This window comes from Bison bison, unplaced genomic scaffold, assembly GCF_000754665.1.
Source record: "Bison bison bison isolate TAMUID 2011002044 unplaced genomic scaffold, Bison_UMD1.0 scf7180017864227, whole genome shotgun sequence".
Classification (NCBI taxonomy): domain Eukaryota; kingdom Metazoa; phylum Chordata; class Mammalia; order Artiodactyla; family Bovidae; genus Bison; species Bison bison.
The window spans coordinates 3374525-3401699 of record NW_011494799.1 but is presented as its reverse complement, the minus strand read 5'-3'; the positions used below and the strand labels follow the sequence as shown (position 1 = coordinate 3401699).

At 41.0% G+C, this 27175-nt stretch overlaps 1 protein-coding gene across 1 annotated transcript in view; it reads left to right on the top strand.

Annotated features, from left to right (window-relative positions):
• Positions 1-27175, top strand: part of MCTP2 (multiple C2 domains, transmembrane 2) — a 265399-nt gene that overhangs the window by 165770 nt on the left and 72454 nt on the right. Inside the window, 3 exon segments of the mRNA XM_010845889.1 lie at positions 8468-8569; positions 10897-10971; positions 13212-13331. Of these exon segments, the coding sequence (XP_010844191.1) occupies positions 8468-8569; positions 10897-10971; positions 13212-13331 (297 nt within the window).

The window sequence follows — 27175 nt, the reverse complement described above, 5'->3', positions numbered from 1 at the left end:
ATGGATGTGAGAGTTGGACTGTGAAGAAGGCTGAGCGCCGAAGAATTGATGCTTTTGAACTGTGGTGTTGGAGAAGACTCTTGAGAGTCCCTTGGACTGCAAGGAAATCCAACCAGTCCATTCTAAAGGAGATCAGTCCTGGGTGTTCATTGGAAGGACTGATGCTGAAGCTGAAACTCTAATACTTTGGCCACCTCATGCGAAGAGTGACTCATTGGAAAAGACCCTGATGCTGGGAGGGAATGAGGGCAGGAGGAGAACGGGACGACAGAGGATGAGATGGCTGGATGGCATCACTGACTCGATGGCCGTGAGTCTGAGTGAACTCCGGGAGTTGGTGATGGACAGGGAGGCCTGGCGTGCTGTGATTCATGGGGTCACAAAGAGTCGGACACGACTGAGCAACTGAACTGAACTGAACTGAACTTCTCCCCAAACTGGCTGTGTGACTTTTGACACCTTACTTAACATCTCTGGCTCTCTCTCATCCTCCATGAAATGATGATAATTATCACAGTACTTGCAGTGGAGATCTGTGGTGAGGATTCACATAGTTCAGTGAATGTAAAAAGAGTACTCAGTAGCACACGGTAAGCACTTAAAGTGTAAACTGTCACCTCATCACCCTTGTTTTAGTAGCTTAAATTACTAAATTAGTTTAAGCCATCAGATTAACAAATATAGTCAAGGTTTTTCAAGAACAGTGATGATTAAGTGTAGCAGAAGGACTCTCTCCAGTGCAGTTGGCGGGAGCATGACCTGATACAAGCCTCTTAGAGGAGACTTTGGATTAAAATTTAATAGACATATCTTTATGCATTTATGTACTAGATATCTATTTTAGAGAGGTAACTGGGGCTTGGAGAAATACAGTAATTAGCCACAGTCACACAGATGCTAAATGCCAGATATGGGAATTGAATTGAAGTCTCTCTGGTTTCATGGTCCTACCATGGCCCATTGTTAATAAACATATGACAGAAAATGTTCAGTTTCATTAGTTATAAAAAAGCACATATTAAAACAACCTGAGGCCATTTTATTCCTATGAAATTGCTGTATATTAGATAAAAATGCCTGTGGTTGGCAAAGTTGCAAGGAAGTGGACAGGCTTACTCCCTGGAGCCAGGAGAGTAGAAGTTAACAGTATTTTAGGAGAGCAGGTTGGCAGTACTTGCTGAAACTGTAAAAATAGGTGTACCCTGTTACTCAATAATTCCACCTAAATTTTTTGGGGGGAGAATGCATCATGGAAATATAAGTATATCTATGTATAAAACTATCTATGTGTCTGTAGCTGTTAAAAATTGGAAACAATCTTAGTTGCAACTTTAGATTTGTTTTTTTCAGTTGCTCAGTCTCATTGGACTCTTTATGACCCCGTGGACTGCAGCACGCCAGGCTTCCCAGTCCTTCACTGTCTGCGGGGTTTGACCAAACTCATGCCCATTGAGTCGATGATGCCATCCAACCACTTCATCTGCCTCCCCCTTCTTCTGCCCTCAATCTTTCCCAACATCAGGGAAGACTTTTCCAATGGAAAGAAGCTGGAAGATTGGTGAAGTTAATTACAGAATATTCTTTTCCAATGGCAGATTGGTTAAGTTAATTATGGAATATTCATAAGATAAAGAACCACTCTGAATTATGGAGAATAAATTTTTACAATGGAGAATATTTCCCGTACTTTTTGTGAAGTTTAAAACACAAGTGGTTAAAAAGCATATACATTAAAATAAAGCTAAAAAATAATGTTATTTCATAGGCAGCTCCTATGTACTTGTCACTGTTCTTACTGCTTTTTGCTGATTATTTCACAACAGCTGCTGAGATATGTATCTTTTTTATTCACTCTTTACAGATTAGGAAACTGGAGAGAAGTTATGTAACTTATCCAAAGTTTAATAGCCACTCTGAGCCAGAGCCAGAATTTAAACTCACTTCATCTGCCTCTAGAGCCCCAATCTTTATCCAGTACACTGTGATCTTATTTTCCTAAGATGTTGTTTAGTTGCTAAGTCGTGTCTAACTCTTTGCAAGCCCATAGACTGCAGCGTACCAGGCTTCCCTGTCCTTCACTATCTCGAGTTGGCTTAAGCTCGTGTCCACTGAGTTGGTGGGCTATCTTGGTGGCTCAGGCCGTAAAGAATCTGCCTGCATTTCAGCAGACCTAGGTTTGGTCCCTGGGTTGGAAAGATTCCCTGGAGAAGGGAATGGCTACCAACTCTAGTATTCTTGCCTGGAGAATTCCACTGATAGAGAAGCCTGGTGAGCTGTGGTCCATGGGGTTGCAGAGAGTCAGACTGTCACTTTCTTAAGTTAAATACATATTTAAAAGTACATTACAAATTAGAGCTGTGTGTTTGTCAAAATATGTAAAAGATAAAAAATACATTTTTTTCTTTTTTAAGCTATTTTTGTAAACTGTACAGCATTTATACAATTAGTGTAAAATAGTTTGTAAAGACAGCTTACATTTTAAGGAGAGAGTTGACAGACTTGCTGGGTACAGCAAGGTTTTCTGATTTTTTCAAAGTTCAGTGCAGGGTTTTGGATTCAGAAATGGCTGGATGCTTGCTCCTTGGAAGAAAAGCTGTAACAAACCTAGACAGCATATTATAAAGCAGAGATGTTACTTTGTCAACAAAGGTCCATGTAGTCAAAGCTATGGTTTTTCCAGTAGTCATGTTTGGATGTGAGTGTTGGACCATAAAGAAAGCTGAGTGCCGAAGAATTGATGCTTTTAAACTGTGGTGTTGGAGAAGACTCTTGAGTCCCTTAGACAGCAAGGAGATCAAACCAGTCCATCCTAAAAGAAATCAGTCCTGAATATTCACTCGAAGGACTGATGGTGAAGTGAAGCTCCAATACTTTAGCCACCTGATGCAAAGAGATGACTCATTGGAAAAGACCCTGATGCTGGGAAAGATTGAAGGCAGGAGGTGAAGGGGACGACAGAGGATGAGATGGTTGGGTGGCATGGACTCTACGGACATGAGTTTGAGCAGGGAAGGGGAGATGTTGAAGGACAGGGAAGCCTGTCATGCTGCGGTTCATGGGGTCACAAAGAGTCGGACACGACTGAGCGACTGAACGACAACAGACGGGTGGGTTGGATTGCCTTGCTCGAAGACAGAGGTGGTATATGAGGAGGGCTGGGTTGATGAATTCGGTGCTGCCTTTGCTGTTAGCGGTGGCCTTGATCAGGGCAAATCGCGACCTCGTGGGTTTTGCAGTCTCATGGTGTTTGTGACTCCTACCATGGGAAACAGGCCTGATTCCAAGCGGGGACGGAAATAGAATCACGACCAAGTAAAGGATAGTCACTTTCTTCTTTCCCAGCCATGTGTCTGTCCATATCACATTTTATTGGAGTCACTTTGCATGTGCATCAGTGGGAACCAGCTGCTATACTGTGATGTCGTGTGAGAATGTTTTCCCTTTTGCGTGCAGTGAAAAGCTTCTGATAGAATAAGGCTTGTTTACACCCAAATGTTCTCCTTTTATTCACAAGAAGGTTACAGTGAGGAGGGGGGAGGATCAATATGACTCTTGAGTTTGGATTTAGATCTTAAGTGTGTATCTTTCCTCCTTAAGCCAACGAATGGTTTTATTCATATTGATTTTGATTAACTTTGCCCTTGAATCAGTTGATATCTAGTTACATCAAAGAACTTTAAAGCATAATAATGAGAATTCTTTAAAAAGAGTTTCAGCTAAGAAAAATGCTTTTTTCTGTGTCCCACATACTTTTTTATATGCCAATTTAAAACAGTTCCATTTTCTAATATAACGGATAGTATCTTTTTGACACAAAACTTAGTTTTAACATCCAACTTTTAAAAAGTTCCTTATATTTACTGTGCTTAAAGCTTGTGTAAGCGGATTTAAAATTCTTTTATACAGAGAAAAATTGCATAGTTTAAAGGTAATTTCAGGTCAGATTAAAATCTGTTACTTGTCCTCTGGCTCTGAAATCCTGAATTGTTACTCAGACACAGACTTCCTGTGCTCTTTCATTCACTGATTTAACCAGGAATTCATGGTTAGCATGTTCTTGATCAGGCTTCCCAGGTGGCACTTGTGGTAAAGAATCCACCTGCCAATGCAGGAGACATAAAAGATGCAGATTCAACCCTAGGCTGGAAAGATCCCCTGGAGGAGGGGATGGGAACCCACTCCAGTATTTTTGTCTGGAAAATTGCATGGACAGAGGAGTGTGAGGCTACAGTCCATACCATTGCAAAAGAGTCAGACATGACTGAAGCGACTTAGCATTCATGCACACACTCATGTTCTTGATGAAAGCCTGCTGATATATCATTTTGTTTCTGAAAATAAGGTAAAACAACATGGAAATGCCCATTTCCCTGATGGTGGAAGTTTTATTCCTAATTAGGTTACATCTGTATTACCATCCTACAGTGCTGCCTTCCCCAAATGATTGCTTGATATCTGTGCTTCTTACCTATGAAAAGGTGAGATTGCAAAGGTGTGTGACAAGTCCCTATGAAGAGTTCTCTTGTTACACTAAAGTTAGAGACATTATCCATTATTCACTCTTCTGTTTGAGTGAAATGAAATCCTCTCCAAAATGAATCCAGGAAGACTGTCCTGTTGAACTGAGAGACTTCCTTTTGTCATAAATTGAAAATGGTATCATTCCTTTTTGCCTTGGGTGACAGAGGTCTTGGGTCTTAATTGAAGTGCCTTTCTCATACCTAAAGATAAAATTATATATGGATTCTCTGCTCTAAGTTTTCTTTTGGCTGTGTTTTGTCTGTTTTCATAGAGGTTTTAACATTAGAAACTGCTACAAATAATTTTCACAGTTAAGTATAAACAATAAATATAGTCCTTAGCTGGAAAAATATGTTTATCTTTTATTTTTTTATTATATAAATACTGTGATATAGGAGTTTGGCAAGTTGAGATGTTGTGGAAATTTTTATCCTCTATTCATGTGTTGAAAGTTCAATTATGTATAAACCTTGGGAAATGGAAATATTTTAAAAGTTTCTTTGGTTACTATTTCAGTGTTAGTTATAACACTAAATGTTCAATGCATTGATCTGTGCTTAACTCAAGCATATCCCAGACACAAAATAGTCTGTTTCCTCTCTCTCACTGTTTATCTTTTCCTCAGAGATATTATAGAGGACAGACTGAAAACAGCAGAATCAACCAAATGTTCATAAATAAGAGGATTTGCAAATTGTGGTTTATTCAGATTGTGAAACTTACATAGCAGTTTAAATAAATGAGAAATATACTAATACAGTCATTATCAAATCATATTGATAAAAAATGAAACTGCAAAATATATTCAGTTTAGCACAAAAAATTTAAAATACGTTTTTCTCAAGAATATAAAAATGAATATAGATTCTCAAAAAATTTTAGAAATTCCTGTCTAATTTCCTTCTCCAGGAAGGAATTGTAGTATTTATGGACATCCAGAAGGACTTTTTTTCTGTCATGTTTCAATCTTTTTACACATTTTTAAACTTGGAATTTCTATATTTAAAAAGTAATATATTAAAGTGCCAAACATGAGTAGCCTTAATTATATCTCTAGCTTTAAAAACAGCATTAATGTCCTAGGTGGATTCTGTGCTTTGCTGACACAATTCTAGGACATTGAGAAAGAGGAAACGATCATTTACCCAAAATAATAATTAAAAAAACTTCTTTTACTATGAAATGTTTCTTTTTATACAGATATCTCTTGTTCTTCTGTTGCCCTTCCCGAAGCATTAAGAAATCATGGAAATTTTAAGATAATGGTACAATGACTGTGGGTTGAAGCAAAGCTAAATTGGACCAAAGTCAGCTTGGCAAATTGTCATGCTGTCTTTGTATTTATTTCTTTCAACTTTAACACCCACAATTTATTAAGTGAGACAGAGGATACAAGAGGAAGCTCCGAATCCTGTTTGGATACCGTTTAGGAAGGAAGTCAGGTCTTGATGGGGCAGCCCCTTCCTCTTCGCCACTGGCCAGGAAAACCATCTTTCTGTTAAAACCTATTCAATCTGAGAGAGGTGGGGTGACTTCAGGAAGGAAGGTGACCTCTCCCTTGTAAAGTGGAAAGGCTCTGTCCTCCACCCGCCCCACACCGTGACTTATTCAACTCACTTCCACCACTGTTTATAAGAACACTTGTGTTGAATGCTTGTAGTACAGCAGTAGTCATTTAAAATATAGCTCAAACGTCATGCCCTCAAATTTCCTATGTTATTCCAAATCTTTGATCATTACAATCCCAAATGGAGCTTTTGGTCAGCTCAAGTTTGCCTCTGCCCTGTTTGAGTTAGCAGAGATGTTTCGAACAAGCCAGAAGTTTAATAATACATATGCTGCTCCTGTGTACAATATAAGCATTGCTGCTTGCTATCAAATCTGAAAAGAAAATGCCTTAATGAGAGCCAGGTCATTTCCAAAATGATACAGCAATGTTTTTCTAAGATGCCTTAATTTCTGGGGTAGTATCAAACAAGTAGTTTGATATATGGAACTGATGTACATGCTGGCTGAGGGAGGCCATCAGTGGAACTTGTTTAAACTTTGAGGGCTTATCAGCATGTTGTTCTTTTAAAATGTATTGAGTTTTGACCTCAACTTTAGCTATACTGGTTTATTTAATTTGCTTTGTAACATGGCTGTGAAAAACTGGTCGTTCTTTAAAAACTGGCTCCTTAATTCATTTCTTTAAAGTATTTTGTAAGATTTGTATAAAATAATGTCTTTAAATTATATTTTATATTTCATAAATATTTTTATGAAACTATTTTAGAAGATAAAGGACAGAAATTGTAAGGACCTAATAGAAGTAGAAGAAATCAAAAAGAAGTGGCAAGAATACACAGAAGAACTACACACAAAAAAGTTCTTAATGACCCAGATAACTATGACGGTGTGATCACTCACCTAGAGCGAGACATCCTGGAGTGCAAAGTCAAGTGGGCCTTGGGAAGCATTACTGTGAACAAAGCTGGTGGAAGTGATGGAATTCCAGCTGAGCTATTTAAAATCATAAAAGATGATGATGTTAAAGTGCTGCACTCAATATGTCAGCAAATTTGGGAAAATCAGCAGTGGCCACAGGACTGGAAAAAAAGTCAGTTTTCATTCCAGTGAAATGGAAGGAAATCTGACAAACCTAGACAGTGTATTATAAAGCAAAGACATCACTTTGCCAGCAAAGGTCCATCTAGTCAAACCTATGGTGTTTTCCAGAAGTCATGTATGGATTAAGAGTTGGACCATAAAGAAGTCTGAGTGCTGAAGAATTGATGCCTTTGAGTTGTGGTGTTGGAGAAGACTCTTGAGAGTCCCTTGGACAGCAAGGAGATCCAACCAGTCCATCCTAAGGGAGATCAGTTCTGAATATTCACTGGAAGGACTGATGCTGAAGCTCCACTACTTTGGCCACCTGATCGAAGAGCCGACTCACTGAAAATGACCCTGATGCTGGAAAAGATTGAAGGCAAAAGGAGAAGGGGAAACAGATGAGTGGATGAGATAGCATCACCAGCTCAATGGACATGAGTTTGAGCAAGCCCTGGGAGATAGTGAAGGACAGGGAAGCCTGGCGTGCTGCAGTCTATGGGGTTGCAAAGAGTCAGTCAGACGCTGCTTTGCGACTGAACAGCAACAATTTTATAAGCTATAGTTGATATTTTTATAAAATCAAATATTGTATTATAATTAAGACATTTTATCCTACAACCCTGTTTTGGGAATAACTGTAAGTTTACAGAAATGTTGCGAAGATGATACAGAGTTCCCATATACCTTCACCGAGTTTCTTCTTATGTTGACATCTTACATTGCCATGATGCATTTATCAAAACTAAAAAAAAAAAAAAACCTGACATTATCCGTTACTATTATTAACTACACTCTGCTCTTTATTTGAATTTCACCAGTTTTTCCACAAATGTCCTTTTTCTGTTCCAGGATCCAGCCCAGGGTACCACATTGTGTCATCTAATCTCCTTAGTCTTCTGACTTGCAACAGTTTCCAAGTTTTCCTTTTTCCCATGACCTTGGCAGTCTCAAGTAGTACTTGCCAGAAATTTTGTAGAATATTCATCACTTCTTAACAAAAATGTTTAACCTCTGGGATTTTTGAACGAAAGCCCTGGTAGACTTAGTAATAGTTTGTACCACCAATTTTCCACTCATATATCAGTTTCAGCCTGGTGATTATTTCTTTTTAAATTTTTCTTTTATTTTTTTATTCATTTATTTTTTTATTGGAGAAGCCTGGTGATTGTTACTTTATCTTCTTATCAGTTATAGAAGCACTTTAGGATTAAAAATTGATTTATGATTAATATTTATATGGTTTAATTTTGTTTAATATTGGCTTCAACTGTGTATGCATTTTACATTCTCAGTGTTGTCAGCTTGTTCAGTTTAAACCTCACAGGAAGTTTGTGTTTTATCTATTGTTTATCAGATTCGAGATGGACAAACAAACTGTTACGTGCTGAAGAATAAAGATTTAGAACAAGCTTTTAAAGGAGTTATTTACTTGGAGATGGACCTCATATATAATCCGGTAAGTCTAACTAGACTACCTCCCAACTTCTTTGTACCAAAAGTAAAAGGTGGCCAACCTGAAGAGAGTCAAATCACTATAAATTTTTACAGCTACAGAGAAAATAGTGTTTTGAAACTTAGCCAAAAAAAATCAGTGCTGGACAGTCTCATATTAATCCTTTTGGCCCAATAGAATTGATGGTGTGTAATTCTCAATAAATCAATGTTAAAAAAAAAAAAAAAAACAAGAAATGAGGAAAATTAGGTTCTTGGCTTTATTACCTTTAACCTTCTTCCATTGACGATTGAACAGAGATGTTTTCAAGCCTCTATGTTATTTAACTATTATAGTAGATGCTCTACAATCATACATTATCAGGACAAATAGTTAATGGAAAGCATCAGTAAAAGGAGGATTTTTTAAAATGCATCTTGCACTTTTAGCATAAGATAAAATACATGAATATATATTTCCTACCAGTCTTTAGGTGCAGGCCTGAAACCTTTTTCCCAATAGCATAGACTTAATATTTTTAGTTCTACAGTGTATTCCTTGCATACATACACCTATAACATCTTTAAATACTAATTTCAGTTTCTTGAAAGTAGAAATATTCTTTAAAGACACAGAACAGTCTGAATGTGGAATCCCTCTAGGTTATTTTTCCATAAAATCATCACCTCAGTAGCAGTATCTTTGTAGTAACTGACCTTTCTCAACACTTTCCAGAACAACATTGATTTCAAGTCTTTTGATCTGTATTAGTGCTTCCCTGGTGGCTCAGCAGTAAAGAATCTGCCTGCAACGCAGGAGACCTGGGTTCAATCCCTGGGTCGGAAAGATCCCCTGGAGAAGGAAATGGCAACCCACTCCAGTATTCTTGCCTGGAGAATTCCGTGGACAGAGGAGCCTGGTGGGCTACAGTCCATGTTGTCTCAAAAGAGTCGGACACAACTGAGCAACTAATACTTGTATAATATATCAATAATCTCTATGATAATTAAAATACAGAATTACAGTATTGTACAAAATTGGCATAAATAGGTTTACAAATTAGTGCATTTGGTTCTGATGGGTATACAGTTCAACTGTTGGGAGCAAAAATTCCTAGGCGTGCGAGAATGTGGCTTACTTAGCTGTGAGCATTCATTTGTCATGGTATCAGCAGCAGGTTCTAGAACGGGAAGGGACAGCACAGGTTAGTTAGTGGGGTCCATGAATATAGGATAGGGGTACCTTTACAGTAATTAGAAGAATGGCTGCCATTTATTACCCACCTACAATGTCCCAGGCTCTGATACTCTTTCATTCCCAGAAGAAGCCTGGTCCATAGCGATCATGAATGTCATCTCATGATAAGCAAATAGAATCAAAGAGGAGAACTGATTGCTAATAAATGAGTGAGTTAGGATCCAGATGCAGGTCTTCCTGACTCTTCTCCCTGATGCTACACTGCTGATTCTTTGCCTTGTTTAAGAGATTATTCATAAAATCAGTAGCAGGGAAGTTTTATTCCTGGAAATGTTAGCACTCTGGGCACAGGCTCCAGTATGCAGGTCTGCTGTTACTTCCTCTTCTTCCCCATTGAACACTTCCCTTCAAGGAGAACCTCTGGTGCATGTTAGATCACCCTGTATCTCCTGTTTTCTTCTGGCAAGGACTTGTATATAGAATATGCATACATGTGAAACTGGAGTTTTAGGCAGGAAACAGCCTTAAATCCAAAACTGTTAGTTCAATAATGTTCTAATTGTCCATCTGATATAGAAGAAAAGGACTTGAATTTTATTTTTGAGGTTTTTCCCTTAGTATAGTCATTTGGACAAACCACAAAATCTCTCTGACCCTCAGTTTATTCCCTAAAAACAGAACTAAGATGACTCACGTACTTATTTTTCTGGATCATTGAGAGGAAATGAGATTCTCTATGGGAAAAAAATGTTTTTATAAGCCGGAAACTGATTTCCACATTGCAAGGTGTTACTGACAAAGGGATAGTGCAAAACCATGATTTGAAGGGAAGTTTGACTCTTTAGAAACTTTAGTTGGAGGACTTGGTGAGTCAATCTCTGCAGGGGCTTAAAAAAATCTCTTCAATTTGCAGCGTGGGAAGAGCCCCCACAAGTCTCCAGTCTGACCTCGTCTCATCACTCATGACAGTGATGTTCATGAAGTGAGACCCAGAAGCCCTTGCAGAGCACCAGGGCACCCCTAAGTCTCTGCTCCCCACCCCTACCCAGGCCCTTAGGGTCAAAAGGTGTTGGTTTCTAGGGCTTCTCAGTCATTTGAGAGAGAGTGAAATCCATCTCAATGCTTCTGTTTTTAACCCTGATGTTTCTTTCTAGATCAAAGCAAGCATTCGGACCTTTACTCCCAGAGAAAAGCGGTTTGTTGAAGATGGCCGCAAGCTGTCCAAAAAGGTAGGTCAGGGCAGTAACCTGGCTTGTTGGTACACTCAGCACCAGCACCTGGAGTACTTACTGCTCATGACTTGGTCTCCCCTCCCCTCCCTCTCCATTCCTCCTCCCTCTCTCCACCTTCGCCCCCATCATCTCCCCTTTCCTCCCTAGATGAGGACTTGGGTTGGGTTCAGTAAAGAAGGGAAAGACTGAGAACATATCTGTTGGATGATGCAGGGAGTGTCGGCCCTCCATGCATCCAGAACCGTTTTGTAAACAGGAATTCTGAGCACCAGGCCTCCATAAACCTCCGGAGTGTCCTGGGCCCGTCCGCCCTCCTTCCATCACAGCCATGCTTTTCTCCCTCCTTGCACATTTCAGAGGCATTTTGCTTCCGACGTCCGTCATACAGTTAAGCCGGTGACTCTTTCAAGATGTCCAGCCTCAGATTCACCCACAGCTGTTCCTCCCACTTCTGTTTTGCCTAAATTTGAGATGTATCAGCATTTTACCCCTGGTGGAATAAATCCTCACTCCCCCTGCCAGGGGCCCTTAATTCCTCTCTCATCAGCTCAACAGAAAGTGAAGATCAGGGCTGAGTAGAGGAAGTTCCACATTTTTCTTACCACGACCTTTCCAGTTCTTTTCAGAGCCCCTCCCTGTTCTGGCCCAGCGCAGTTCAGGATTTCACTCTGTACTTATTGTCCCTCTGCAGTTGTGTAACAGCGTGTCCCCTTTTTAAAGTGTTTATGACTTCCACCACTTCCTGTGGGGTGAGCAGCTGGGGATTACATAAAGCAAGTTAAATATAAAGGCAGCTTACCATCCTTTGGTTTCCCATGAACTTCTGGACACACCGGGGAAAGGCCTTAATCTGCTTCTGAAAGGAGCATCCGAATGTTTTGGTCTGCCACAACATTTGAGTATAATATTTATTTTGTGTAATCGGAGTCAGTGGCTTTATTATTGTTATTATTATTGCCTTTTGCCCTGTTTACTTGAAAAATTAAAACCTGAATTGAGGTAGGTGGCATTGCTGTTTTTGCAAACAGATTGAAATGAATCTACCTACATCTGGGAGAAAAGACCTTGCCTGTGCCAAACAAGACCTTCACCTCGGTGTGGGATGGCTTTGGGAGGTGGGAGCACCAGGGGATTTGGGGCTGAGACCCTGGGATATGTTAGGTTTCTCCCTCAGGGCCCTCTCACCACTAAGTATCCCCAGATGGTTGCAAAGTTGAAACCTATAATTGTGACCCAGCTACTTAAAATCTCTTGGTATGTGCCAGGAACTGTTCTAAGCCCTTCAAGTGTCTCCACAACCTCCAAGGTTGGCACTCCTATGTCAACCTCGTTGAATAAGAGAGGTTAAGAAACTGGCCCAACGTCACACAGCAAAGAGGTGGGAGAGCTGGATTCCCTCCCCAGGAATTTACTTCGCTGTGTTGCTTCTGTTGTTCATTCACTCAGTCATGTCCAACTCTTTGCATCCCCATGGACTGCAGCACGCTAGGCTGTCCTGTCCTTCACTATCTCCCAGAGTTTGCTCAAACTCATGTTCATTGATCTGGTGATGCCTTCCAACCATCTCTTCCTCTGTCACCCCCTTCTCCTGCTCTCAGTCTTTCCCAGCATCAGGGTCTTCTCCAGTGAGTTGGCACTTCCCATGAGGTAGCCAAAGGATTGGAGCTTTATAGACTTTTTCTTCTAGATGTGATGAGCTAGAATATATGAGATTTCTACTAAAACTACCCAGTTCCTTCCAAACTAAAAACTGAACAGCACAAGTCCTCACTCTATTCTATCTCTCTTAAACACACACACACAAATTCACACACATCACATGCCTGATGGCTGTATTTTTTACCAGCTCAGTTTTGTGTTGAACATTATTGAAACAGCCTGTTCTCCTTTATGGCACCCCACTCCAGTACTCTTGCCTGGAACACCCCATGGACGGAGGAGCCTGGTGGGCTGCAGTCCACGGGGTCGCGAAGAGTTGGACACGACTGAAGCGACTTAGCAGCAGCAGCAGCAGCAGTTCTCCTTTAAAGGAGCTATAAAATGCAATGGATTCTCTTTTCCTCCCTGAATGGTCATATTTTAAAAATGAATTCTAGAAAAATTTTAGGACTCTTCTTTATTGTTTTGTTAATTATTGGCTATACAGAATATAATTCAAATGACCAAGCCGTCTGGTCTAAAGAGAATAATTGAAGTGTGTAAATCTCATTCCCTGTTTTCCATTTTTTTTAAATTAGATCTTATCCAGAGATGTAGACCGAGTGAAGAGACTCACCATGGCTATATGGAATACAATACAGTTCCTTAAAAGCTGCTTCCAGTGGGAATCCACGCTGAGAAGTACAGTAGCATTTGTGGTAAGGTTCCTTTTTAAAAAAAAAAAAAAAAAAATTCAGATTATTTACTCTGAGTCCCAAATCCAAAGGCAGGTGGGTTTTATTGTACTTAGATGAAACAGAATGGTGCACATTCAGCAAAGCTGAAGTTTATACCAGTAAGGAAACTTAAACAATAAAGGATATACAGCCACCTTCTTACAATATATTATGTAGGAGACATAGGAGACTATGTAGGAGGTTTCTTTCTAAGACCATCCTTATCAGATTTATCCTTGGAAATCCCTTAACTTACCCAACTCATGATTTAGTCACTCAGTCGTGTCCAACTCTTGCAACTCCATGGACTGTAGCCCTCCAGGCTCCTCTATCCATGAGATTGTCCCAGGCAAGAATATTGGAGTGGGTGACCAACCGAGGGATCAAACCTGGGTCTCCTGCACTGCAGGCAGATTCTTTACCCACTGAGCCACCCAACTCATACTCATATACTATCTCTTGATAGGCTTCCCTGGTAACTCGGTAAAGAATCCACTTGCAATGCAGGACACCCTTGTTCAATTCCTGGGTTGGGAAGATCTGCTGGAGAAGGGATAGGCTATCCACTCTAGTATTCTTGGGCTTTCTTTGTGGCTCAGCTGGTAAAGAATCCGTCTGTAATGCAGGAGACCTGGGTTCGATCCCTAGGTTGGGAAGATCCCCTGGAGAAGGGACAGGCTACTCACTATAGTATTCTGGCCTGGAGAATTCCATGGACTGTGACAATGAGTCGAGCGTGACTCTGAATGTTCCTGGGGCCATTTGTTTAATCACTACATGGGTCTGTTTGTCTCCTTCTGTGCCCGTAAGTGCTTGTGTTTTTTGAAAAATGGCAGATGAAAAATCACATGACTAAATGAAGACTGCCTTGCTGTAATTTATGTTTTAAGTAAATCATTGACAGACTTTGGTATGAAAAACATATGTTCATATCAAACCTCTTGAGTCATAACTGATTACTACAAGTTGACTCAACAGCACTGAGGAGAACCATGATGTCTGTGAAATACACTTTTATAATACCCTCGGCCCTTCCTTATGAGTGTGCTAAAATCACAGAATCTCAGACCTGCACGTGATCTTCAAACCACCTGGGTCAACCTCCGAGAGTCCCAGAATCTAGTAGGGACTTGAGAGTTATTAATAGCACAGCGTCCTCACTTTGCATCTTGGGGCATCCTCCCTTGTCTGTAAAGGAGCTTGTCGTTGATCAGATTGGTAGCATCCGGCGTGGGAGGAGGAAGAAAAGAAAACAGGCGCTCAGCTGCTCTTCTTGCGCCTTCTGTATTGTGCCAGTGGTACCCAACCTTTTTGATACCAAGGACTGGTTTCATGGAAGACAGTTTTTCTGTGGACCAGGGGTGGATGGTGGGGGGATGTTCCAGGATGATTCAAGTTTATCACATTTATTGTGCGGTTTATTTCTCTTATTACAGCAGCTCCACCTCAGGTCATCAGGCATTAGATCCCAGATGTTGGGGACCCCTGTGTGATGTAATTAACTCCTGTCCCCTGTACAGGTCCCAGTGTGACCTAATGCCTGTGTGAGCAGTCGAGTCACGATCGTGGCTCTTCTGTCCCCTGCGTCCTATCATTAGGCTCATTCCTACCCACCAGGCATATCTGCATGAAAAAAAAACAGTCAGTCCCAAAGGTCAGTGGGTTCAAAGTCACTTCCACTTTTATTACGTAAGCAGTGTACTGGCTCCGCAAGAGGCCTTTTCTCAGCCATTGGGGCTCATTCTATTTTGTCCTTAGTTAATGCTAGTTTTTCATTGGTTTGGGAGGCAGAAGTTCTGTGACGGCTGCAGCCTTGGCCTTTAACGTCCTTTTTCTTTGGTTTAAAGTTGCCCGACCAATTGGCCTTGGTTACACCCTGAAGAAGGGTTTCTTTAATCCCTATCTGACTTTGGGGGTCGATTCGCCCACTTTCCTTTCTCACGTTCCCCCTCAGCTGGTGGCTGCTCCTCTTCAGCCTCCCTGACTCTGTTTCCCACCTGAATTCTCTTTACAAACTTTCCAGGGAACGTTCTCTGTGATTCCGGGCAACAGTTACCACTTCTGGTGGCTTCTTGCACTCAGCACCCGGGCCGGCCGCTGGGAAGAGGAAAGGGTTTCCCCTTTCTGGAGCTTAGTTTCTGGCACTGGGATTTTTACAAAAACAAGAGATCTGTTGCACTGGATTATGTAGGGGATGACAGAAATGATTAATGGGCTGTCAGCGTGATCTGAAGAAAGATCACCGCAAGTGAATACAAGTAAGTTGTTTCATGGAGGGGGCTTCTACCCGGGAAGTGAGCCTTGGCAGCGGGGCCGCTTCTGCAGTGCCTGCGACCTGAGTGAACCCTGCTTGCCGACATCACATTGCAGAGTCCCCTGCCAGCCTGGCTGCCAGGCTCAGGCTGGCACAAGGTCTTTGCACACCCCTCAGTCCCATGGAATGAAAGATACAGGGGTGCTCTTCTTGCTGGTTTGCCAAAATGTGGTTTTGCAGGAATCCCTTGGGGGCATCCAGGACTGTGAGAGGCCCCACTGGCGGTGTGGAAAAGGGGATGTTTTCTGCTGGTCCTCACTGGAAAAATGCAGAGTCAATTACCAGTGATACATGCGTCCCCTCTCTCTCTCTGGGTTGTCTTGAGAGCTTCACTCAGATGCACTTAATTTTCTGTTGTCCTTTGGAGTTCGACTTTTGAATGACTGTCTCACGTTGACCCTGACCAGCCATGGCAGATCTCAAGAGATACTGCAGATGTAGACGTGCGTATCTCCCTTCCCTAAGCTGCGGATGTGTGATTTCATTCAAGAATGTTTTTGTCGCTACCATCATGATGGTCACTCCAAAACCATTTATGCTCCTCAATACGAGAACACCTAAAGACAATGCATTATTAGGATAAAATATAAAATGTGTCGTAGCCTCCCTTATTTATTTTTTTAATAAGATTATGGGTAGCTGAGCCTTCCTATTTTTCGAAAGACATTTTGCTTTTGTGGCTCTTGCTTACAGACTTAACATCAGCTGCTTGTGGAGGACTGATGGGGGAAGCCACCCCCAGGGGGTGCCACTGGCCGTGTCCCTGACTCAGGAGGGTTCCCTTCAGGGTGGTTTTCTGCCGAATGTTGGGTCCCCTGGTGACCTGGGCCAGACAGGGAGGAGGGGAGACTGTAATGCTGAAGCCTGGCCTGCCTCCTCCCATCCCTTCTTGGGAATATCATGTTTGTCTTGGCGGGTATGGTACAAACATTCTCCTACAGTCTGCTGAAGACAGACTTCTGCTCCTGGTCTTGATTCATCTGTGTGATGCCTTAATTCATGCTTCTTCCACTTGCCCTGATGTTACAGGGGCACAACAATTTTTGTGCTGTCTGAAGCAAGGTCTTTTTTTTTTTAATTTAATTTTTTAAATTTTAATTGGAGGCTAATTACTTTACAATATTGTATTGGTTTTGCCATACATGGAGGGGGGTTCAGGATTGGGAACACATGTACACTCGTGGCGGATTCATGTTGATGTATGGCAAAATTTAATTTCTTAAAAAAAAAATTATTCATTTATTTGGCCCTGTCAGATCTTAGTTGCAGCATTTGGGGTCTTCGCTGTGTCATGCAGAACCTTTCGAGGCAGCCCCTGAACTCTCCTGTTGTGTGCTCGGGCTTAGTTGCTCTGTGGCTTGTGCTCGGGCTTAGTTGCTCTGTGGCTCGTGGGATCTTAGTTCCTTGACCAGGGATCAAACCCACGTCCCCCATGTGGCAAGATGGATCCTCTACCACTTTGCCACCAGGGAAATCCCTGAAGCAAGGTCTTAAGGCGAGGATTTATTTAACAGTAGGACTGCATGTAGAAGCCTTTCTCTGTTAGAAATTAGGATAAGTGCTGTTTGAGGGTTCATTGCCCAGATGTGAAAAGAACCGGGTTGGTTGAACCAGTCTCCACTGGGGCTTGTCCTTCCCCTAGAGGTGCAGCACTGCAAGCTAAGGGCAGAGCTCTAGGAATTTTTGTTCACTTCTGTTTTGTCAGATAACATAAAGCTGCATTACTAACATCATGTCTGTGTGTCTATTTTCAGCTGATAAAAAGCAGGAATGTTATAGGATCATGTTTAGGATATTCTGGCTGTTAATTTTAAGACATTATGAAAGCAAGCCATACATTTTCTAAGGAATCCTGTGGATGTGTATATGAATATATCATATCTTGTTGAAAGCGGGAGTTAAAGGAAAGCAGCGTGTTGAGATCTAGGTCCAGAATCACAGGAGAAAAAGAAAATCTAGGTCCATGTGGTATCCAGTCAGAAGTAGATGAACAAACATGAGGAAATGTATCTTTTTAGGCTGTCTAAGCATCAACCTACCCCAGTGGGGATGAATCCCCTCTCCATGTAAGATGGGTGGTTCTATTCCCCATACTAAAAGAAGAAAGTTATCTTTAATTCCCTGACACCTGCTATGTGAATGTTGCTGTATACTGTTTAATTCATTGTTATTGTGAGAAGTTAATTGTGGACTTTTCCTTTAATTTTTCTTGAAGTATAGTTTTACAATGATTTACAATATTGTGTTAATTTCAGGTGTATATCAAAGTGATTCCGTTATATGTATATATGTCTATTCTTTTTCAGATTCTTTTCCCTTATAGGTTATTACAAGACACTGAGTATAGTTCCCTGTGCTGTACAGTAGGTCATTGAATGTGAACTTTTTTACAGCAGTCAAATTCTAAATCATACTTCTATAGGCTTGAGGGTTTTTTTGTTGTTGTTGTTGTTGTTAGGATAATTAGGGGAAATCTTGCTCATTACTGCTTTTGAGTCTTTCTTCCTCCCCTAAGTTTTCTAGATTTTTTTTCTTACTATATTTTCTGAGCTTGACATGTTTTAAGTTAAATTGTTTTTCACTCAAAATTTCACAGTCTAGTTTCTCTAATTAAAAGACAAGTTCATATTAGGTGTCAGCTTATTGACAGAGGCCACATGTAGCTGAAGTATCATGTCTAGAAGAAGCACATCTGTATATTTCCATATGAATGGATTTTTAAAATATACATGGTGTTTTATATGCATGCTCATGATCATTCCCAGTCACGGGCTTTGAACTCTAGGGATAACTAATGGCTCATGTTGTTTCAGTATTTACTGCGTGTCAGGTACCGTCCTAAGCATGTCATAACTGTTCATTCGTTTAGTTCTTACAACAACCTGCCAGGTGTAGGCGCCAATTACAGTATTTCCCTCTTTTTACAGGTAAGAAAAATGAGCCCATGGAGGTTAAATGGAGGTTAAATAAAGTTTAATAATAACGGGACAGAGCTCATATGCTTTTAAGAGGCAGAGCTGAGATTTCAACTCAGATCATCAGAATTTAGAGTCCTTGCACTTAACCATTGGGCTACACTGCCTCTTATGTATGCCAAAGATGCAGTGATTGTAGTCTTTGTATTTCAAGGACCCTTGTATCCAGGATCCTTGTCCTTAGAGCCAAATACATGAATTGTGGTCCTTGTATTTAGATAGATAGATAGATAGATAGATAATGACTTTTCCCAGGTGGCGCTAGTGGTAAAGAACTCGCCTGCCAATGCAAGAGAGGTAAGAGGGCTGGGTTTGATCGATGAGTCAGGAGGATCCCCTGAAGAAGGGAATGGCAACCCACTCCAGTATTCTTGCCTGGAGAACCCCATGGACAGACAAGACTGGCGGGTTACAGTCCATAGTATTGCAAAAAGTCAGACTGAAGTGACTTAGCACCACACAGTCACATAGTAATTCCAGGAACAACCATATGAGTCACTTCCTATATGTATCTAGATATTATGAATGGGAATTAAGCCTATCCCAAGATGCTTTGGGAGAAAGAAAGCATCAATATATGGGTAAGAATAATTCTCAGATATAGTCATTATATTCACAAGAGCTGGAATAAAAGAAGCGAAAGGTGGAAATGTCTGTAGCCTCTTTGGGGGACGTCCCTGACTGTGGGAATCACATGCTTATGACATCCTTGGAATTCAGCTTCATGGTCTGGAAAACCTCAGTGCTTGGTTCTAGACTAAGCCCCCAATTGAGGACTGAGTTATCTTTTCCCGCTTTTGAAGGAAGCTCTTAGATGATGTAGAAAGATTTTTGAGGAGGGAGTGAAGAGTGAAAAGAACCGAAGGAAGGAACCATGGAAGAAATCTGTTCTTTTCAGATTTTCTTCAGGTATTTCAAGTTGTTCAGAATAAGGGCTAGGAGTCAAGAAGAGTGACTGTCTACATTAGTATATTATTACAGAATATCTTAAAGCCATAGCTTTCAGAGGCATTAGCCTGATTTTCTAGTGTGGGAGGGCCCATATTTCTAGTGTATATTCCCATGTCTAGTGCAAACGCATTATTTGATGATAGTTAAAAGGAATTGAATTTTTTTTAAAAAGATAATTTTGTATCTTGATATTGAACTTATACTGTTCAATCATTTGTCTGAGTTTTTGTTTTTCTCTTAGGTAACTGTATTTTACAAGCCCCAGTATTTGTCTATAAAAAGACCTAAGGTTGTATCATGGCATAAATACATTGATTTTTTCATATGACAGGAAATATTTGCTTGACAGTTGGCATCATCAGAAGATTATTTTAAATAGCAAAGATCTCCCAATGCTGTTAAAAAAAAAAGTTATACTTATATAGTTTTGTCTTTCCACCGATCTTTCAGGCACTTACCTCTTGTATCAGGGAGAGAAGTCTGTGGGGCATTTTTGATGGATTCCTTATTTATTAAATTTTTACTTGGATCTTTGATGTTAAAAAGCAATCTAAGTCTACCATATATCAATGGGTATCTTCATAAAGCTATGCTTTTAACATCTGTGACTTTTTTCCTGTATTTCTTGATTGTAAGAAACTGAAGAATTAATTCTTCAGAGTTGACAGGTCCTGCAATATGATATATAACTTAAAGCATCAATCAACCCCCCCCCCCATGAGGTTAAAATACAGTTCTCCACTTTCAAACTGCTAGCTTCTACTTAACACATACAGAATTCTTAGCTTTTAGGGATCCTATAATTTTGAGAAGTGTGAAACGATTTCACGTTGAAACTGAAAAACAACAGCAACTGTAACAGAACAAACCTTTCCATCATGCACGAGTGTGTGTACACACACACACACACACACACACACACGGCACAGAAAAGCAGAGGGCATTTGGGAAGCAAAAAGTTATACTGCTGAATGTTTTCTGAGAACAGTTTGAAAAAACTTCATGAGACCTAGAGAAGTGCCCCTTCTGTCGCCCACAGGATTCAGATTGAATTTGCTTTGGTACAAATGACTACAATGGACGTTTGTTTTCAGATCGGCCTATTAAAATAGTGCTGGTCACACTGTCTAGCACAGGGAGCTCTGCTCAATGTTAGGTGGCAGCCTGGATGGGAAGGGAGTTTGGGGAGAATAGATGCATGTATGTGTATGGCCCAGTTGCTCTGCTGTGCACCTGAAGCTATCACAACCTTATTAATCGACTATAAAAAAAAAAAAATTTTCACAGTTACCATCACCATTTTGTCTTGGAAAAAAAAAAAAAATTAGGCATCTTAAATGCTACAAAAACATATACTTATATGCAAACATCTCTAGGTATGTTACATAGGATGCTTAAGATATGTGCCAGTTTATTATTTTTCTATTTAACATGATCTCCAAAATCTTCCTTTTCACAGAGGACTAGCTAACATACTTTCAGAAATACCGTAAAGTTCTTTTTCAGCAATTTTTTTCATAAGAACAATCCATTATTGTACATTGTGATTGTAATTTTTTACAACATAATTGCACCTTCTATTGACATCTTCTCAGGCATTAACTAATTATGCCATTTAATAAAATTACAGTAATTGCATTAAAAGATTATCTGTTGAAAATTTAAAAGGACACTCTTAGCTAGTTTAGCATATTTCATGTTTATATTTTCAATTTCATAATTGAATTACATTTCCAGACAGAATTCTAGCTATACTGAATGAAATCAGTTGGTATTTTGGAGCATCCCCATTTTGACTAGTAAGCATTAGGTCTTAATTTTTTAAAATTCTGGAACAGCATATGTTGTCAGTCTTCACACGGCCCTGTGGGTAATGAGTGAATGGTTCTGGTAGGCGCAGCCCCTGGTGGGGACTCTCTTATCTCTACCCAGTAGCTTTCCTGTGCTTTCTCTTGGGAGGTGTTTGTAAGCACACACTTTTTCACCTTCTCTGAATTTTCTGGTTAGAGACTGTTGTCCTTTGCAGAGTCCAGAGAATTCAGTCTAGTTCACTCTGCTGTCTAGAGATACCCTACTGTTAATTTGAACTTGATCCTGACTCTCGGAACTTAAATCTTAGAGAAAGAAAAGACTTCAGTGACCATGTCAGTCCTCGACCCGGGCCGCGTTTCACGGCCTCCTTCAAGCTTGCCTGTCTCCCTCCTTCCTTGCTTCCCTCCCTCCCTTTCCACAACTGTTGTCTGTCCAGTGTTAGATATTGAGATGCAGAGATGAAATGATCATAGTAAGTCCCCTGTCCATCTATCCTGGGCTTCCCTGGTGGCTCAGTGGTAAAGAATCCATCTGCCAACGCAGGAGATGCAGGTTCAATCCCTGGGTCAGAGAGATCCCCTGGAGGAGGGCATGGCAACCCACTCCAGTATTCTTTCTTGCCTGGAGAATCCTGTGGACAGAGGAGCCTGGTGGATTCCTCTTCTCTTCTCTCCCTCCCTCCTTCTGTCCCTCCCTCCCTTCTCACCCCATCCACCTGCACCCCAGCCTCTCCCCAGCATCCCTTCCCCCCTCTTTTGCTGCTCCCTTTCTTTCTTTCCCTTATCTTACCTCCAGTGTGCTCCTCTTATACTTGAAGCCAAAGTGGTAACCTTTTAATTATTAAAGCACACCATAAGAAAAATTAAACTTGCACTTTAGAGAGAAAATTAAGTAATAATAACAAATATTTTTAAACATATGAAGTGAGCTACAGATGTGGCTTCTTGATGAAAGTGAAAGAGGAGAGTGAAAAAGTTGGCTTAAAGCTCAACATTCAGAAAACTAAGATCATGGCATCTGGTCCCATCACTTCATGGGAAATAGATGGGGAAACAGTGGGAACAGTGTCAGACTTTTTTTAGGCTCCAAAATCACTGCAGATGGTGATTGCAGCCATGAAATTAAAAGATGCTTACTCCTTGGAAGGAAAGTTATGACCAACCTAGAGAGCATATTGAAAAGCAGAGACATTACTTTGCCAGCAAAGGTCCGTCTATCAAGGCTATGGTTTTTCCAGTGGTCATGTATGGATGTGAGAGTTTGTCTGTGAAGAAAGCTGAGCGCCAAAGAATTGATGCTTTTGAACTGTGGTGTTGGAGAAGACTCTTGAGAGTCCCTTGGACTGCAAGATCCAACCAGTCCATTCTAAAGGAGATTAGTCCTGGGTGTTCTTTGGAAGGACTGATGCTGAAGCTGAAACTCTAATACTTTGGCCACCTCATATGAAGAGTTGACTCATTGGAAAAGACTCTGATGCTGGGAGGGATTGGGGGCAGGAGGAGAAGGGGACGACAGAGGATGAGATGGCTGGATGGCATCACCAACTCGATAGACGTGAGTTTGAGTGAACTCTGGAAGTTAGTGATGGACAGGGAGGCCTGGCGTGCTGCAATTCACGGGGTCACAAAGAGTCGGACACGAGTGAGCAACTGAACTGAGCTGAACAAATGTGGATAGGAATTATTAGCTGATATAGCTATTGAGAGGCTGGGTGTTGCTGCCCTAACTCAGAGAAAAACTTCACTGAAGTGGGTACAAGTGTGCACACAGACACACGGTTGCTGTTTCATTGCAAAGGTTGTGAAGAACCTGTTTGAGGATGGGGTTGAAATGCAAAGCATTGTCTTCTGTGTTATGTAATTAATGTTTAAGAGTCAGCTGTCTCTAGGGCTGATTAATGTGCATGGAAATGCCAAATGCCAAATCATGGGGTTCTATCTTTCAGGCTATGATAGTACTTTTCATGTTTGACCTAATTATATTCTTTGTATCAAAAAGGGGGGGTTTATTTTAATATTTCAGGGTAATGTCATATGCTTAAGAAATTCAGTGTAACTTAGCCGTATTATTGAAGGATTGTGTTAGGGCATTGTGAGTTATGGACTGAATGACAGAGGCCCAGTCTTTTATCTGTGTACCCATCCTTACTGCTTATCTCGGGATTGAGTATACTGCAGGCATCAAATCAATGCTTCTTAGAAGAGTACTGGAACTCATGCACATCATCTGTTATCAGATACTGTTTGTAGTCCAGTTACTATTCTGACCTTAGCAACCCGTGACCCCACCAGAGGGTAAGATTCAGAAACAGCCAAAAATAGCTTCATTGTAATGTTTTTGGATGTATGTTTTCTCAACTTTTTCTCAAGGCTATCCATGTTGGGTGGGGGCTGGTGCTGATTTGCAGCTAAATGGCCACAAGACATGGGTAGGAAAACTGGGGGAGGAGGAGGGGAACTGGCAAATCTCTAACCCAGATCCACAGCCCCTGAATCTGCAGGGGTTTTATTTTTGATTCTTACAGAGCCAAGTGCGTCCCCCCCTAATCTGTTTCTATATATGACACCTGGATGTGCAAACATTTTGTGTGATGCAAAAACAGAAAAGGAGATTTCGAAATAAAAGAGAGGGCTTGGGCAGAGAGGAGTAGAGTGCTCGTGTGTCTGAACACAGGACCGGTTTCCTGCTTCAGTTCTGACCTGTTGAAGAACCATGCTCAGCACTTGCATTTCCAGCTAATTCGATATTGCCTTTTTGGTGGTCCGAGCTTTGTCATTTGTTTGGAAGCTGTCATCTTTATTAGTGTCTCTGGCTGATCTTCGAGGCTCCCCATTAGGTGGCGCGTGCTCTCCGTTGTCTGGCTGGGCTCGCGAGCCGCTGGCCCTTTTATTGCTGTGTGATGTGGGCATGCTCGCCGGGCAGCCTGTAATTAGACCCACCACAGATGACAGTTACAAGAGAGCATGGTAATCATTCGAGCTGCCTGATCTGATGTGTATAGAGAGAAGCCTTCTTTGTGGTCTGGTCAGGGTTTACTATATTGTATTGTAGTTTTGCCATTTGATTTATAATTCAGGAAGGTGTGTTTTGCTCCTTCTCTGCTGAGCTTGGAGTCATATCATTGGCCTTTGAAATAATAGAGCTAATTTGGGGGGGGGGTGATGTTTTAATTGGACTGATACTGTCTCTCCCACTTTTATTTTAAAATATAGGAAGACAGCTAAATAAAAAAGTCTGGTTATTATGTCATCATCTAAACCCCATTCCTGTTCAATGTTTACTGACTATTTTAGTCTCCTTGGGATTTTCTTATAACCCAGATCCATGCTTTTGGGCCCCTAAAAATAGACTTGCCTATTTCTGTCCTCGCTTTTTAAAATTTTGGTTTTAACTCACTGCCAGAGATACTTGATTTTGTCAAGGAAAAGTAAAAAGAAAGGAATACACTCCTTAGCTCGGTTGGTACTAAAGCGAGACCCCCATGGCTACAATTTTAAGTCTGGAAAAGCATGGAGCTCTATGTTCTTTCACAGGGGAAGAAACTGAAGGATTGGGAGAGTGATTTTTTCCTCCTGGGCTTTAGAATGGAGGATCGTCAGCCCTGATGCCATTTTCACAATGTGTGGCTTGGGTGGTCATAAATTTTGCAGTGATGGTTTCATTTCATGAGTATGAGCTGTATCTACACAGTGTCCACAGATTGCGCTATTAAAAGTTCTTTAAAAACACACTTTTCTGCAAGTCTTACCTTTGGAAAATATGCGTCTGGAGAGTCGCTACCCAGAGGGGCAATATGCCGTGGAGGAACAAATATCTGTAATGTTACTTGGTGTGGGCTTAGCTGACCCTTTTCTTGTCTTTGTAAAAGATTGTTTATTTATTGACTTGTTTTTATTTTCAGTTGCACTGGGTCTTCCTTGCTGCCCGTGAGCTTTCTCGAGTTGCAGCGTATGGAAGTTGCTCTCTCGTGTGGGGCTCGGGCTTCTCGTGGGGGCTTCTGTTGTGAGCACAGGTGCTGGGCACGCGGGCTCAGCGGTTGTCGCATGTGGGCTCTAGAGCTCGGGCTTCAGTAGTTGTGGTGCACAGGCTTAGGTGCCCCGTGGCATGTGGGATCTTCCCGGATCAGGGATCGAACTTGTGACCCCTGCATTGGTGGGTGGACTCTTATCCACTGGACCACCAGGGAAGTCCTTGACTGCCCCTTTGCTTACAGCAGATGAGTGTTCCTCAGCAGGACTTGATGGGGACAGTGCTGCTGCTGGGGGTGAAACCGAGGAGGATGATCATCAGTGTTTGCATGTTCTGGGTGTTTAAGTTGTGACTTCTGCTCTTCAACTTGTTCTCACTTTATTAGGCTACAGCAACACTTTCAGATTGAAGGCAGGAGGAGAAAGGGACGACAGAGGATGAGTCGGATGGCATCACCGACTCAATGGACATGAGTTTGAGCAAACTCCAGGAGTTAGTTGGTGATGGACAGGGAAGCCTGGCGTGCAGCAGTCCATGGGGTCACAAAGAGTACACAACTGAGCGACTGAACTGAACACTTTTAGCGAAATATTGTCTCGCATTTGTCTCTTGTTTTAAAGAGCAGCAGAATACTAAGTATGAATTTGCAAACAGCAACATTTCTTCTGCCCTGGTATAAGCCAGGCACATGCACTTGTAAACTTTATTTTCAACTATTCCATAATAAAAGAGCCTTTCCTTGGAAAGTGTTGAAGGCCTCACATTGAGGACATTTCCACAGACTGGCAGTTTCTACTTTGCAGAATAGGAAAATGTGATGTGTGTTTAGCTGTTAAAAAATTAGCTACCTAGGCCTCAGTCAACTTTGCTGCTTTCTGTAAATTTTATTTTGCATTTCATTGGTGATCTTTGAACTTTTAGTAATGGACATGTTTCAAGGGAAAAATAATTGGTTGCCTGGAAATTTAGTGCGTATGCATACACACATTCATGACCACACCCAAGGAAGGGAAGAGGAGGGAACTGGGAGAGGAGGAAGAGGAGAAAGGAAAAGAAAAGAGAATTACCAGATAGTCTTTCCATTGTTGGAGTTTACTTAAAGACAGTCCTGCAGGTGGCGATAGAAACTCATAAATGATAAAAGTCCCAAAGTAAATTTCTGTGCAGTTTCTTGGGGATTTTAATTTTGGTAATTTATTTTTAATTTGATAGAGTCATCTACAGGCAGAAATCATTACATTAGAAAAAATTCGAATACGCATGTTATGTAATCTCTGTTTTTATAAAAATTTTCTTGGATGTTCTGTGGCTTGTTCATCTGTATATGCACAAGAGATAAGATCTAGGTTACTGCTGAACTGGTACAGATTTTATATGGCAAATAACCATTTTAAGCCTCTTTTAAAAATTTTTTGTTTTACTTTTCTTAGCCTGTAGCTAAAATTTGATGCCTGTACCATTGGTTAGGTTTATAAAGTCTTTTGCTATTGAGTGCTAAGTTGCATAAGTTTAGTGGTGTGTGTGTGTGTGTGTGTGTGTGTGTGTGTGTGTGCATGTGTATGTTTTCTTGTGTGTAATTTCCTCCTCCAGAGGATCTTCCCAACTCAGGGAGTGAACCTGTGTCTCCTGCATTGGCAGGCAGATACTTTACCACTGAGCCACTTGGGAACCCTCTTGTGTGTCAAAAGATAAAATCAGTTGCTTCCATAGGGCATTTTCTTCTGTAGCCAGTTGTTGAAGGGTAGTTTTAATCTGAGAGGACTCACAGGCTATTTATTTTACCCAGCAATAAAAACACAACATAA